Here is a 13755-nt window from a genome sequence, read left to right as displayed (position 1 = left end):
GGTTGGGCTGAAGGGAAAGCAAAGATAGAAAAAGAGAGCATAGTAAAGTGAAATGCTATATACAGTAACAATAAACACCGGGCAGGCTGGAGAGACAAGTAACTGCAAATCAGGAGCATGCAGCCACAGAGCCTGAGGCACCTGCAGAAAGGTACAGGGAGAGAGAAAAAAGCTATAGGGGAGAGAAGGCACAATGATAATGACATGATATAGTGGTATATAAATGCATGGACAGCAAAAAAAGAATAAAGTAGAAGATAGATGCTCAGTGCATCGTGGGAAGTTATCCAGCAGTGTCAGCTTACAGCAGTATAGCTACAGGAAGGTTTTAATACTGATTTTGAAAGCAAATTCTGTGTTTACCTAGAAAAATACAATATCAGAGCTAGTTCCACAGAGGAATGTGTCTGCATAAGCTTTAAAAAGTGGTGTCTGAGAGCAACGTTCTCCATTGAGATAATATGGTGATTTTTAAGCTGAGATGGTCATTAAAGGATTTGTATGTAAAGAAAAGAGTTTAAATTTTCATTCTGGATTTTTTGGGAGGAACCAAAGGAAAACCACTGAAAAACACTTTGAATCATGGGTTTGGAACTTTCTGAAAATAAGAAATAACAATAATCCCTAAAAGTAGTGACCAACTTTTTTAACATCGCTCAAAATCAGAAAGGATTTTCCTCATTTTGACAATGTTTCACAAATGAAACAAATTCACAAAAGACTTGTTCTGTATGTAAGTTTAAGGAGATAGTCTCATTTAAGTAAAATAAATAAAATAAAAAGTACTTTACACTCACATATCCTCTTTTGTCAAGCCAAGCAGAAGCCTACAAACTCGGTCACTCGGTTTATGGCATAAACTGAGTGCAGACAAGCTGAAAAGTTGTCTAGATTCTGGGTTTACATTCATGTGCAGGCCACTGTAAATGTTTCTTGAGCTGATGTCACTGCTTTTTCAGTAAAATAGAATTTTGAAGGAGAAAGTTAGGAAAAACAGCTGTCACACAGCAAAAAGATATGGGGATTGAATGTCTTGGTCAGCAAGGTCTTTTCTGTGTGGTGCTTGCATGTTAGCTTAATTGGCTATTCTCAGTGGACTGTGGATGTATGAGCGTTGGCAACCTGTCCAGAGTGTACCCTGCCTCTCGCCATTTTTTTTCACCATCACTTGAATCTATTAGTCTTTTTAACGCAATGGACAGATGTCCAAAGTGCTTAGCATACCTATAGGATTATTTTTTCCAGTTGCTCAAGCTATATGAATCTACTCAAGCTGCAGTTGATCCATACGGTACAAGAAAACTAACAGAAGAGTCAGGGAGGTCAGTCAAATGCAGCTTGCACAGACCCACTAACCCAAGAAAATGTAAAAAATATAAGAAACGCTGTATGGTTATGTCTGTGAAGATTCTCAGTCATCCAGGTCATCGTAGTCAAAGGAGCTTGCAAAGAAAAGCGTCTGGACTTCTTTAAGTTGCTTGAAGCTGTATGGTTATATATCGAATCTAATTATATGACTTTTGATTGATTTTTGTGTGCCTGTATGAAATATTTAAGCTCATGGTACATGGTGTTTCTGTATAACACGGTGTTTCACATAACTGTTGAAGTTTTACATAAGTTTTACATGTATAATATTTTACACATTAATAAGGTAAGCGCATTTTGTCCGCAAAATTATATGTTTGTTTGCTTGTTTGTTGGGTGGATTCTAGGAGACCACCAGATATCATGAATGCTAATTCTCCTCATTCAAAGAAAAACAGTTCTCCAGTTATAGAAATAAGTCTTTGTTTGTTTCTTCACTAAGGACTCGATGATTAAGCTAGAATCCACTCTAATATCTGCCCATTCACTGTAAGGAGTTGCCTAGCTGTAGCCATATTTAGCATAATTCCCCTACCAGCGGTGGGGGGTCGGGTGATGAGACAGTACAGTAGATAGCCTCGGGTTAAAATGTCGCATGTGTTATAAAAAGTAATGATATATGTTAATTAGTGGGCTGCTCAACAAAGCACATAAACATATTTCACAAGCGGTTAGACTCTTTTTGAAATGTTTGCAAATGCTAAGGAACATTAATTCATTAATCAGCGGTCGCTGAGTTAGCTTACATATTCAAATCGGTGAAGTGGAAAAAAGCGCAAAGTAGATGTTGGACAGCAAACATTACAGCAGTCTAGAGTATCAAACATGTATAAACGGTTATTTAAGAGTTCAAAACAGCATGTCAGTTGCCAGTGTTAATATGTGTGCGTTTCAATTTTTATCAAACTGCTGTTAACTATCACCCTCCACTAAAAAGTCTCCTGTCATTATGTGGACCCCCCTCCCCCTCAACCACAAACACACACGCACCCATACACACAAGGCAGTATGTAAGCACATACTGTAGTGTATTCCACCAATGCTCATTGTTGCTCCGCAAGGCTGGGACTTATCCATACGCGGGCTAAGCCCCTTGAGAGCAACGTCATCCCCCTTGGCATATTAACCACTGTCCGCTGTGTGCGCTCAACACACCGCGACAGAGGACGTCAGGATCGCACCCAACCTCAACGCGAAATGCTTTGCGAACTAAACCTAACTCAAGCAATCCTCCCCGATTCCGCGCGTTTCGGAGATGAGCCATTTAGATGCTCAGTCATACAAGCGGGATAAATAACTCTACGGTAAAGTAGAAAGGTAATTTAAAGTGGAAAGAGTGTTTGCGTGTAGCGAATTTGGTAAAAGAAATCCCACAAACAGCGAACCTTTGCAACTTGGGGATTTACTGTGGAGGCACTTTTTTACTGAAGATCTCGGGATATTCTTTGTCTAAATATGCCTATAAGAAGAGGTCACGTTGCACCACAGAACACATTCCTTGGAATAATAATTCGGAAATTCGAGGGACAGAGTAAGTATTTTGTTGATGTACAAATTCTGCTACCAGATGAAGAAATAGCACAAAGTAAACGTTATTGACAGAATAAGATATGTATATACGTGTGTGTGTGTGTGTGTGTGTGTGTGTGTGTGTGTGTGTGTGTGTGTGTAACTTTATGTTAAGATATTTCTTAAACAAAAGGATAAAACTGAAATGTTAGATTCTTGTTTTATTATTATTATTATTGTTATTATTATTATATAGACTCGGTTTGTTTAGTAGTTGCCATGCACATCACTTGATTGCTGACTGTTATTATATGTGAGCCATGGTTTACACTGAGATCACATCAGATCATATATATTTGTTCCCCTCTTTCATACAGACCGGAAATTTGTGATAGCTAACGCCAGGGTGGAGAACTGTGCAATCATCTACTGCAATGATGGCTTCTGTGAGATGACAGGCTTCTCAAGATCAGACATCATGCAGAAGCCATGCACGTGTGACTTCCTCCATGGTGACCTCACTGACAAAGAGGCCATCAACCAGGTGACACAGGCAGTGTTTGGGTCTGAGGAGCGCAAGGTGGAGATCACCTACTACCGCAAGGATGGTAAGTAACTGATCTGGTAAAACAGAAGGGGGCTGGCACAGCATGCCCGTAAGCTGAGAGGTGTCTGGAGAGCACCTGGAGTTCTCCTCATTTCATGTTGTGTCAGTCAGTTGGTCACTAACCAACCAGAGGTGCATGTCCACAGTACCTCAGACAGAGGAAAACAGCAAGGCTAGTCTAGTCTAAAATTAGATCTTCCTGTAAGTTTATGCTGGTGTTATTTCATGTGTTCTGCAAAAAATAACTAGATGATGGTTATTAGAGATTTATGAAACGTGTTCTTACGAGAAACAAAAAATATTCTGATCATATAATACAACAGGAATGTTGTTGTTTTTTAATATTATTGGATTGTGTTTATTTTATTTTTTCAAATAAAAACAGTGTTTCTGTAATATTATTAGTCTTACATCTCAAATAATGCACTACACAAAGCAGCTCTGCAGGTGAATTTGTAGGACACAGGTCTTTGACATCAGCAGCTGTAAAGTTTATGTTTTGTCTTTTGAATCTTACCTTGCAGTAAATTCTTTGTCTACTTTACAAATTTCAAATATAGTAAAATACACTGATTGTGTGTTTGAATCTCTATGGTGCATTTATTGATGCGGTGGTTTGTACCAAAGGTTTTCAGTTGTTTCAGTAGACAGTGGATCAGTCCATTGACCTATAAAATTGCTGTACAGATTTGCTTGCAGTGAAAATGCTCTCCCTTAAGCGGTAGACTTTTGTCATTCATTTTTGGCCAGTCCTATTATGAATGGTGTACTGAGAGACAGCAATCCTGAGTCAGAGAGATTTAATACGACGTTACCACTCAGTGGCATAAATCCGCAGATTGACCACCTCCTGCCATGCTCTCACATGAGGCTTTTTTTTTTTATGGTCAGCGTGACATATCTGTACACAGTTAATCCCAAAGGTACTACTCTTGTGGAGCTGCACATTTTGATCATGCTTTATTGTTTTCATTTAGCACCCGTGTTTGTGCCATGTGAGACCTCTTCTGGTGAGACATTGTTGCTTTGCACTAATATTCTTTAGCATTTGATCACTTTAAATCATGGGCAAACAGCAGTTTTATATATGTGGATTCTAAAATAGAAGAAAAGTGTTAATATTTTATTTAATCCTAGGAGCCTAATTTTTAATCATGAGTTTAATTAGATTCTGTGCCATGGATACATGCTTAATCTTCCATCAGTAACCATCAGGCATGTTTTGGGTTTTTTTGGCTAATCATGATCCAGCTGCTGCACTGTTAAATAGATTGTTGCAGAAACCTGCAAGACAATTTCACACCAAACTCTAGGGTCTAACTGGAAGTGCTTGGTGTATGGCAAACAGGATTTTAAAGAAACTTCATTTAGGTTCCCATCTTCCCATATTGCATGCACGTTCTGCACTCTGTTCTAAAAGTCGTGAGCATGGAATGCTTAAAGCATTGTGGATGAGAGTCTGAAAACCTTCCAACGTAATCGTTTGTCCCAGTCCTATCACAATCCTCCCTAGTGTGCATTACGAATCCAAAACATAACTCTTAATACTCCTCAGAGGAATTTATAGTTAGCATGTGTGCTCATGAATAAAGATGTCAGGGCTGACAGTGCAGTGACTGGGAATGAGCAGCTTTCAGAGTAGATGCATTACACGGGTATGGAGGACACCATTCGCCTGCTTTAAGGGAATAAAAGATTCATGCCATCCTTGAGAGAAGTAGCCCTATTGATTCAAGACAGCTGACAAATTGAAGTTGATGGGCAGAAAGTGGTTGCATTTCATGTCTCCAAACTGCATTTGAAGTTATCAGTCCTAATGCAAATCAGTTAATCCTTTGTATTAAAGCCCGAGCGCACACTGTACATCACAAATTATGAAATAAACCAGTCTCAGCATAGGCAGGTTACCAATGTTCTGTTTCCCCCCTTTTTCATGCATATTTTTCTCCAAGTATTGGTTGATTTTTGATGTGTGCCTAAAATGCCAGAGGTTGAAGGAACTGAAGTGAGGCAGGTGTAGTTTGTTTTCCCCTTCCACCAATAACTGCGGTAAGAAAGTAAGGTTTGGATTTGAGGAAGCTGTGCGACATCAGGAGCAACAAAGCTTTATTTCTCTTTTCACTTAAAAAGCAAAAGTTAAGCAGCTTATGTGAATGCTTAGAAATTAAAAGTAGGGGAACAATGGCAACCATGGGAGCACAGCAAAGGCCTTTTGCACCAGACCATTTGCTTCTAATTTTTGTGCTTCCCTCTATGTGAAGAAGCATGACGTGCTGTTAGAAGAGATACCACATGTGCTGTGTTACACCAGCTATGATACATAATCAATGAGATAAATGCTTTCCCCTGAAGGCTTTGTAGAGCTATCCTATTCCACAGGGTGTAATAATACTTTGTACCTGAATGAGTATTAACAAAAGGAAGCTGACACCATGGAGCAGAGAGAAGTTAAATGGATAATGGCGACATAACAGCAGCAGCTTAGCTAACCATGCTGAATGATGTGGGACATGTGGTATGCTTGGGTGCAGAGTTTCATAGGTGGCACGCCACCAAGGGGACTGCAGGGCCATGTACCCCTGCTGAGGGTTTAGTGGCAGGGGAGTGAGGGGACAGGGAGTGCCTACAGTACATAAGGTGTGCTGCGAGACACTTGGATGACTTCTCTCTAAAATAGCACATCCATTTTTCATCACGCGAGCCTTCTTTGGTGTCTCGTAGTATGAGGTGAAGCAGATAAGGTTTTCTACATCTGGTTATTTTCAGCCCGTGCAAGCAGATGATTTCAAGTCCGGTAAAATGTTTGTTAAAACATGCTGTAGCACGAGCTCCTTTCAAACTCAACAAATCGAGATAAGCTTAATTAATAACTGGAAATTGATAGTGATAGTTACTGACATAACCCTAACAATATTTGCATTAGATAGCAGTAGTAAATCGTGGACTATTTTTAATGTCATGAGATTCTTGTTGTGGAGTGTGAAATCCAATGTTCCTCTCTATACCATCTGTATTTTTCTCCTAATTAGCTACCGTACGTTAACCTACATTATATACCCTTCAGTTCATTTAACCTGCCAGCATCTGTACCAAATTAAACATAATTAAAAGATCACAAAGCAAAATCTCACCAACTAATAAATATAAATTCAGTACGGCGTGTGCTGGAGCTGCTAGTTATCCCTGATGGCTCTGAAGACACTGATTGAAGATGAAATTAGGCCAGTCTATGTAGCTTACAGCGCTCTCATTGAGGCGAGATATTGCCACAGGGTCTAAGGACTCTAAACAAAGGGCTAGCTTGCATGGCCTCTCTCTACATACACCAGTCCTGATGGGCTATGCCCCAGTAATGTTGTATATTGGCTTAAGCAGAATAGCCCTAAAAGAGGAACATGTCAGATTTCATTATACAAGACTCACTAGTAGTTGTGGGGCTGTGTTTAAAAGCTACAGTGCAGTTGTGTAGAACATGGTTGGAAGGATACAAATAGAAAAATCTGCATTCAACAATGTTACTCATGCTTCTTCCCAAAGCAGATCAACTTACATAGGAGAATATGAATCCTTAATAAACACTACTGTGTACAAATATGAACACAGCTATGTGCATTTATGCGTCTTTAAGACATCTTAAAGTTGCACCACAGCTTTTTTTTTCTTTGTTGCTCATCATTCCAATTGTGTTGAAAGGATCACTTGATTAAGCAGCAATGTTTTAATAATTGATGATGGAAACAGAATCTACAGTAATGAAATTTCCATCATGTATAGGGAGCTAGTCTTAATACAGTGTCCAGTCTTTCAAGCAGGTGTAAATAGCGTCTCTTGGCTCACAGGGAAAACAGTTTATATAAAGATCTCAAAATGAATGCACATTCAGTAAAAAAAAAAAAAAGTTTGCTTGTCAAAGATGTTAAATATGTTGATAAGCATTAAACGCTTAAAAGGACTGTGACTTAAAACAATTGCATGAAAATGGACTAAATATATATAGAAGTAATAAAACACCCTTATTATTCCATCAACACTAAAAGCCTTTACTGACGTACATTGTGTGATATAAAAATTATCCAAAAAAGTCAAAATTATTCAAGTATTTCCACAGTTTTTGAGCAGCATGACACATTCGCAATTTTTAACACCTAGAGTACTCCAAGTTCTACAGACATTAACAATTTCCAGGGACGCAGATGGCACGCTTAAACATGTGGAGCTTTCTTCTTTCTTCTTTCGGTATTGAGCAAAATGTGTAATGTATTTTAGAGTTACAGTGGCATTCTAGTCATGTAATACTGATATCAGTAGATATACTGTGGATGGCTGCATACACTAGTTTCATTAACTGACTCAAATTGGCTTTCCCACCTGTTTGGACTCAGTAATGTCAAAGTGTATGTTTTTATCAGTGTGTTTAGAACCTTTGCTGCAGGACAAGTTACAGTCATATGCATTCAATTGACTTTAATTATCATTTACACATACCTAGTGGAAAAAATTAAGTCATGAGACACTCTGCACACTGCCATGATAACATTTGGTGAGGCATACGTCAGTGCAGGGCTTAACCACGACTTTATTCAGGAGGTCTGCTGAGCATGAGGGTGCATCTACTCTTGGCTGCACAAAACACACACAAAACACACACACATATTGGCTTTCCTTGTCCCAGTGCTATCCAGTTGCCATGGTTACCATGGGTCATTAAGGGTGCAAACCCTTACTTGTTTGCATCCTTCATAATTTCTAAAGCTTTGAGTGTTCCAAGGCACAAAATAATTGTGAAATGAATTAAATGTGAAACTGAAAGGGCCTTTCATAGTGCTGGTCATTTGGGCAAATTGAGTAATCAAGCAAGTTGGTCTTTGGTAAGAGAATATACCACCAGTATTTTGAAGAAAGCTTCAGAAGCTCTCTGCAGAGAGAACAAAACCTGCAGCACAACCCTTTGGCAGCAGTCCATAAATCAGGACATAGAGATAGACAGAAGTAAAATCTATGAGAGGCTTCTTGGCTTTTGCAAAAAATTGCTTTTAAAGAACTGTGAAAGTCTAAAAATTGAATTATTTAGTCAGAACTGCAAGCAGTTTGTCTGGTGAAAACTCGCATCTGGCTAATACTATTCCCCCAGCAAAGCATGGTGGTGGCAGTATTCTTTAGAGGTGCAGGGTCAGGGACATGGAGCCTGGGTTGAGAGAAGAGTGAACACAACCAAAATTCAGAGTGGCTGGAACAAAAAAAGGCCTTGGAGTTGAAATAGGGAGCGAGAATGAGGTGAGGATTCAGATTCAGGACCACAGTGAACAAAACATAAAAACACATTAATTCTGCAATGGGTTTGAAAAGTCTCTGGCTGTCCTTGAGTGGACCTGTAAAAGCTCAGGCCTTAATTGCATAAAACATCAGTAAACAGACAAAAAGATGATATTTTATTGATTCTCCTAATAGAGTTTAACAAAATCCTTTTGAAAGAATTGATTTTTTTTTCAGAAGGGCTATAGCTTTTACAAGGCAGTCACTTTATTATTTATTTATTAAAGCAAAAGTGTTTGCTCTGAACTATTTGCAGACATGTTCAGCTCAGGGGCTTCACGAATTTCATTTTGTGTTAAACCTCAGTTTTGTTTCTGTCTTGTCGCATTTGTTTATGCAATGTATACTTTGTGCACTATATGCATTCTTCATTTGATTGATAAAAGTTGCAGCTGCTTGAAATAATCTCATTTTTAAGTGTCGCCTGACTGCATCTAAAGGCAAAAATGCTAATCCAAGACACGACAATAGAAAAGTATAAAAACATATACATCGGTAAGACTTGATGGGGCTCACACAGCTTTGATACTCAGTGCACCTTGTTTTTAATGTCACTGAGCTTCTTACTCTACTGTTATATATTAATACTGCTTTTTTCTGTTATTTCCTTTCACTCTCTCCTAACTCTGTGATCCAAACATAAATGCTTGTAAATAGGTTAAGTTAGAAATCTGAAAACCTTTCTTGATGAGTTTGAAAAATACCTTAGCTTTATAAAAATTGTCTGGCAGTTTTATTCTAATGATACTTCAGCTGTGAAGTGATGTCTGCCAAGGCAATTTGTTACCCAGCAGGGGGTGGTGTCACATATAATGGGATCTTTTCATCTGAGTTTCATTTTTATTCACATATTTTCTGGCTTGCCTTTACTGTAACATTTAAATAACAAGCGCACATCCTCAGCTAATAAGATTTGATTGAGGTCCGCTATTGTCTAAGTCCCCACTTAATTTACATGTTGGATATTCTAGAATATTAATTTGGTGATAAGCTAAAAAAAACTGCTAAATTGATTTATGATTTAACAGTAACAGTTAGTTACGAATAAATTATAACTAATTTTAATTACAGTTAATTCAGATTTGTGCCCCTGCAGTAATGTTTACTAAAATACCTTCAGTAGACTTAAACTGTGAATGACACTTCTGTTTTTTCTGGTAACAAATAACTCAACTGCCATTGGGGGTTTTTTGGTCAGAGAAACAAGAACTCCCTGTTCTTCTGACTGAATATGCTTGTTGTTTAACAGGAAGAAGCACTGTGTCCTTTGTTTGGTTCCAAAACAATTAAAATGAAAACGTGAATAAGAGCATATTATGAGATTAAACTTGGTAACACACTGTCCGTGCTGATTCAACTCAAGAGTTAGAAGAAGCTTTGCTTTCATCCGTTTCGGTAAAGGTGACATTCAGCAGGAGACCAGATGAGAAGGGACCCCCATGGCTTAGCCTTTAAACATGACTATTGTTTCCCATCTGGTCAGGTAAAGCCCAGCCCAGAAATATTTTTTGCTGAATTTACAGTTTCATCCTGGCTGATCACGGAGCCTTCTCTGAAAAACAGACTACACCACTATTTCCACTATCAGCTATTAGTAGTAACTACTACTAATATAAATATTTAGTTATTCCTATTATTCAGGCTAGATTTTACAGCATTTAAGCTTAGCATTTAATTTTTATTATTTTTTGCTGGTTAGTTATGCAGTTACATCACTCTTCTGTTAATTAGCTATAATGTAAATATAAATGTGCCTAACAGAATGAACACAATGTGTTTTTAACCATGCAAGCCATATGGTGTTTGTTTATTTATTTATTTATACTAGTGCATGCTAGTAGTTTTCCTTGTTCATGCTGTCGGCAAACTGATATGCTTATCACAATAAAAAAATTTTAAAAGAAAGAAAGAAAGGTAGTTAGTGTTCATATGCCAAAAATTGGTAATTTTTAGCCTCAGGCACACAGGCCTAGACACCAATGGGCAAACCCCTGGGAAGCTCGGGTGTATTCAGTGTTTGCAAGTGGTTGGTAGAGGGTATTATCTGATGCTAGGTGAAATAAAGTAGGCAGCTACACCAAAAACATTCATTGCAATTGCTTTGTACATTAGCACATTAACAATTAGCAATTGTAGTGGTCTTGATACTTTTTCTGCAAACATTGGCCAAGTACTTACCAAGGGGGTAGTCTTCCATGCAAACTATCGCTAACTGCGCCAATCTGCTATAGTGATCAAAGTAATCGCAAGGAAGTTTTCATTGCAGCACTGTGTATCAATTTCACATAGTTGCTGGCAGCATCTTCCCTTAACCCATTACGAGGTGGTTGCTCGACATGTATAATTCAGCTTTTGTGGATATAATTAGATATTATTGCTGTAAAATAATGACAGAAGGTATTGTCGGCGCACAAATGCTTAAAATGGGTCATTTTGGGCTGTCGGTGAGTGGTTGCTAGGCAATATGACAATGCCATAATATTTGATATAGATAAAAATCCTTGGATGTATCCTTTATGTCAATTTTGTTTATTTGATTATCTAGGAAGAGTTTGCGGACAAAAAAACACATAATCACACAGAAAGACAGAGATTAAATTAACTGGGTGACCTGATGGCTAAATAGTTCAGGCACATAGCACATGGGTGAAAACTGACCATTTCATTCCTCTTCTCTCTTTCCTCGGTCTTCTTTCCTGTTAATCTCTACTAGAGCTGTCAAATTAAATGAAAATTTAAAGTAAAATTTACAGAAGTCTATTCACGGCTGAGCAATAGAGCAAGGATGGTATCCACATCTGTTCAAGTAAGGAAGAGAAATGAGGAAGTCTTGGCCATATTTTTTCATTCGTCCATGCTAATAAACCACTTTGTCCCTTGTTCTTTGTCTAGGATATATCTTGAAATAACTACAACTAACAGTCTTCACTCTACATTACATATTCTTTATCTTATACTCACCTGCTCTGTACCAGGGTGGATCTTTTTACTTGACAAACTGGTCTACATACTTGATCCGTGTATAATTAAAAGTGAGTCTTAACAAAAACTGTTTTTTTATGTCCATAACACACATCAGAACTGTGACTACAGTTTTCCCACCTTTCTTCTTACTGGTGAACTTTGTTGCACTGTTTTTGTATCCTGTAAGCTCACAATTTTTTACTCTTATTCTGTTTATCAGACAATCAGTTCTGAATAACTCTCATCCACTTATTTTCCCTCTCTGAACAAATGAACAGTGTTAACTCAAAGAGATCAAAGTCAATACCAAAGTGCTCCCTTTTACAGAAAGGACAATGCAGAATTAGGTGAAGGATTTCTGGGAAATGCAGGAAAAGTGCTTTTTATGAACAGGGGATTTAAATTGGGCAAGGACTCGAGGTTGCCCTGCTCTCTAAGCGCCACTTTCGACTTTATAACGTAACATGACCAGAAAGCCTTTACACGAGATGAGATTGCACACAGCACACCTTCTGCTCTTAGTAACACATATGTAACTGTGTTTTGTTCCATTTACTCCATTAATTCACTCAGTACCTGTGAAACACTGAATTCCACTATTCTCTAACACCAGCTGGTGCATTTTCAATGTTTTCCATTTCATTTAGATTACATTATCATCACTTCTGGGGTTTCTGATGCTGAAATCTGTCCAAGAGAACTGTGGCATGTAGAGACAGACCAAGCTTGTTATATTTAGTCAGACAGCAAGTCTACTGCTAATGAATGCTGCTGGCAGGGTGTCTGTGAGCCCTGAGGAAATTGCAGCGAACACTGGTAATATGTGTCCTCTGTGAGTATGAGCACAACACAAACAGACAGACAAAATGACAGACAGATCCACACAGAGAGACAAAGGTGCAATTTTACTATGAAACAATTTGATTTTATAGCTCAGTTCAAAATGATGAATATATCTACACGTGTTAATTTTTTTTGTTTTTTTTTTTTAAAAAAGGTTCAAATGGGGCTGTTTTTTTTACTGTTTTTTATAATGTAATAATAACTGGAGTAGTTTCAGAGCAAACATTTTTCCTCATACGAGAAAAGGCCACTGATACTATATGTCCCCCAACTGTAAGTAGCTGTTGTGTTATTGCTTCAAGTCCAGTGGGTAGAGAGTTTTATTGGTGAGCACTTATGCCCACAAGCAAGAGTAGATTTTGCTAACGCAGCTTTAACCAGTGCAGTTGAGAAATTGTGATCTCGCTGGATTTTCTGCTCCGCTGCCTCACACAACGGATATTTTTAGTGATTATTTCTATGTGCACACTGCAGTTTCTGTGTTGGCTGTAATCTGTCTTGCTTGTTTGATCTGTTACACTAAATCGTGCTGTCTCAGCCATCGTATTGAAACTTGGTTATTTTATGTAATATATTTCTCATTAAAATATGCATGCAATATATGCATAAGAACAACAACATACAGACATGAACCAATCTAACCTCTGGATGTTTTTATTTTATCTCATCTATTTCATCTATTCTGGCATACAGCCATTGACCTTTAATATTAACGTCTTCTCTGTTTTTCCAAAGGTGTCGTAAGTCATTTTTACAGTTCTTTATAGTCCTCTCACAAGGACTTTTAACTGGCACGTTGTATGTTCAACTCTCTGACACTGATTCTTTGTTTCTCTTTCAGGGTCTGACTTTCAGTGTAACACTCATATAATCCCAGTGAAGAATGAAGAGGGCGTGGTGATGATGTTTATCTTAAATTTTGAGTATGTTGTGGATGAGGGAAGTGACAACTCCACAGAGAAGATAAGCCCCACATCCCCTACAAAGTCTGATCAAAGTAAGTATGTTAAATACTACTGGAATAATTAGTGATATAGCATGACATACCTCCCTAATGACACCAGTATCTAACAAATACTGTGGAGCTGTTTAACTTTGCTGCCATACAAACATCCATCCATCCATCTTCATCCGCTTTGTCCGGGGCCGGG

At 38.1% G+C, this 13755-nt stretch overlaps 1 protein-coding gene across 1 annotated transcript in view; it reads left to right on the top strand.

Annotated features, from left to right (window-relative positions):
• Positions 1-2536: 2536 nt before the first annotated feature.
• kcnh7 (potassium voltage-gated channel subfamily H member 7) overlaps positions 2537-13755 on the top strand; it is a 45119-nt gene continuing 33900 nt past the window's right edge. The window contains exons 1-3 of the mRNA XM_013908290.1: positions 2537-2899; positions 3255-3485; positions 13446-13601. Coding sequence (XP_013763744.1) covers positions 2824-2899; positions 3255-3485; positions 13446-13601 — 463 coding nt within the window. The 5' untranslated portion in view covers positions 2537-2823. The remainder of the gene's footprint in view (positions 2900-3254; positions 3486-13445; positions 13602-13755) is intronic.

Source organism: Pundamilia nyererei, unplaced genomic scaffold, assembly GCF_000239375.1.
Source record: "Pundamilia nyererei isolate P.nyererei 1_Seehausen unplaced genomic scaffold, PunNye1.0 scaffold00009, whole genome shotgun sequence".
Lineage (NCBI taxonomy): Eukaryota > Metazoa > Chordata > Actinopteri > Cichliformes > Cichlidae > Pundamilia > Pundamilia nyererei.
This window is presented reverse-complemented; position numbering and strand designations above follow the sequence as displayed.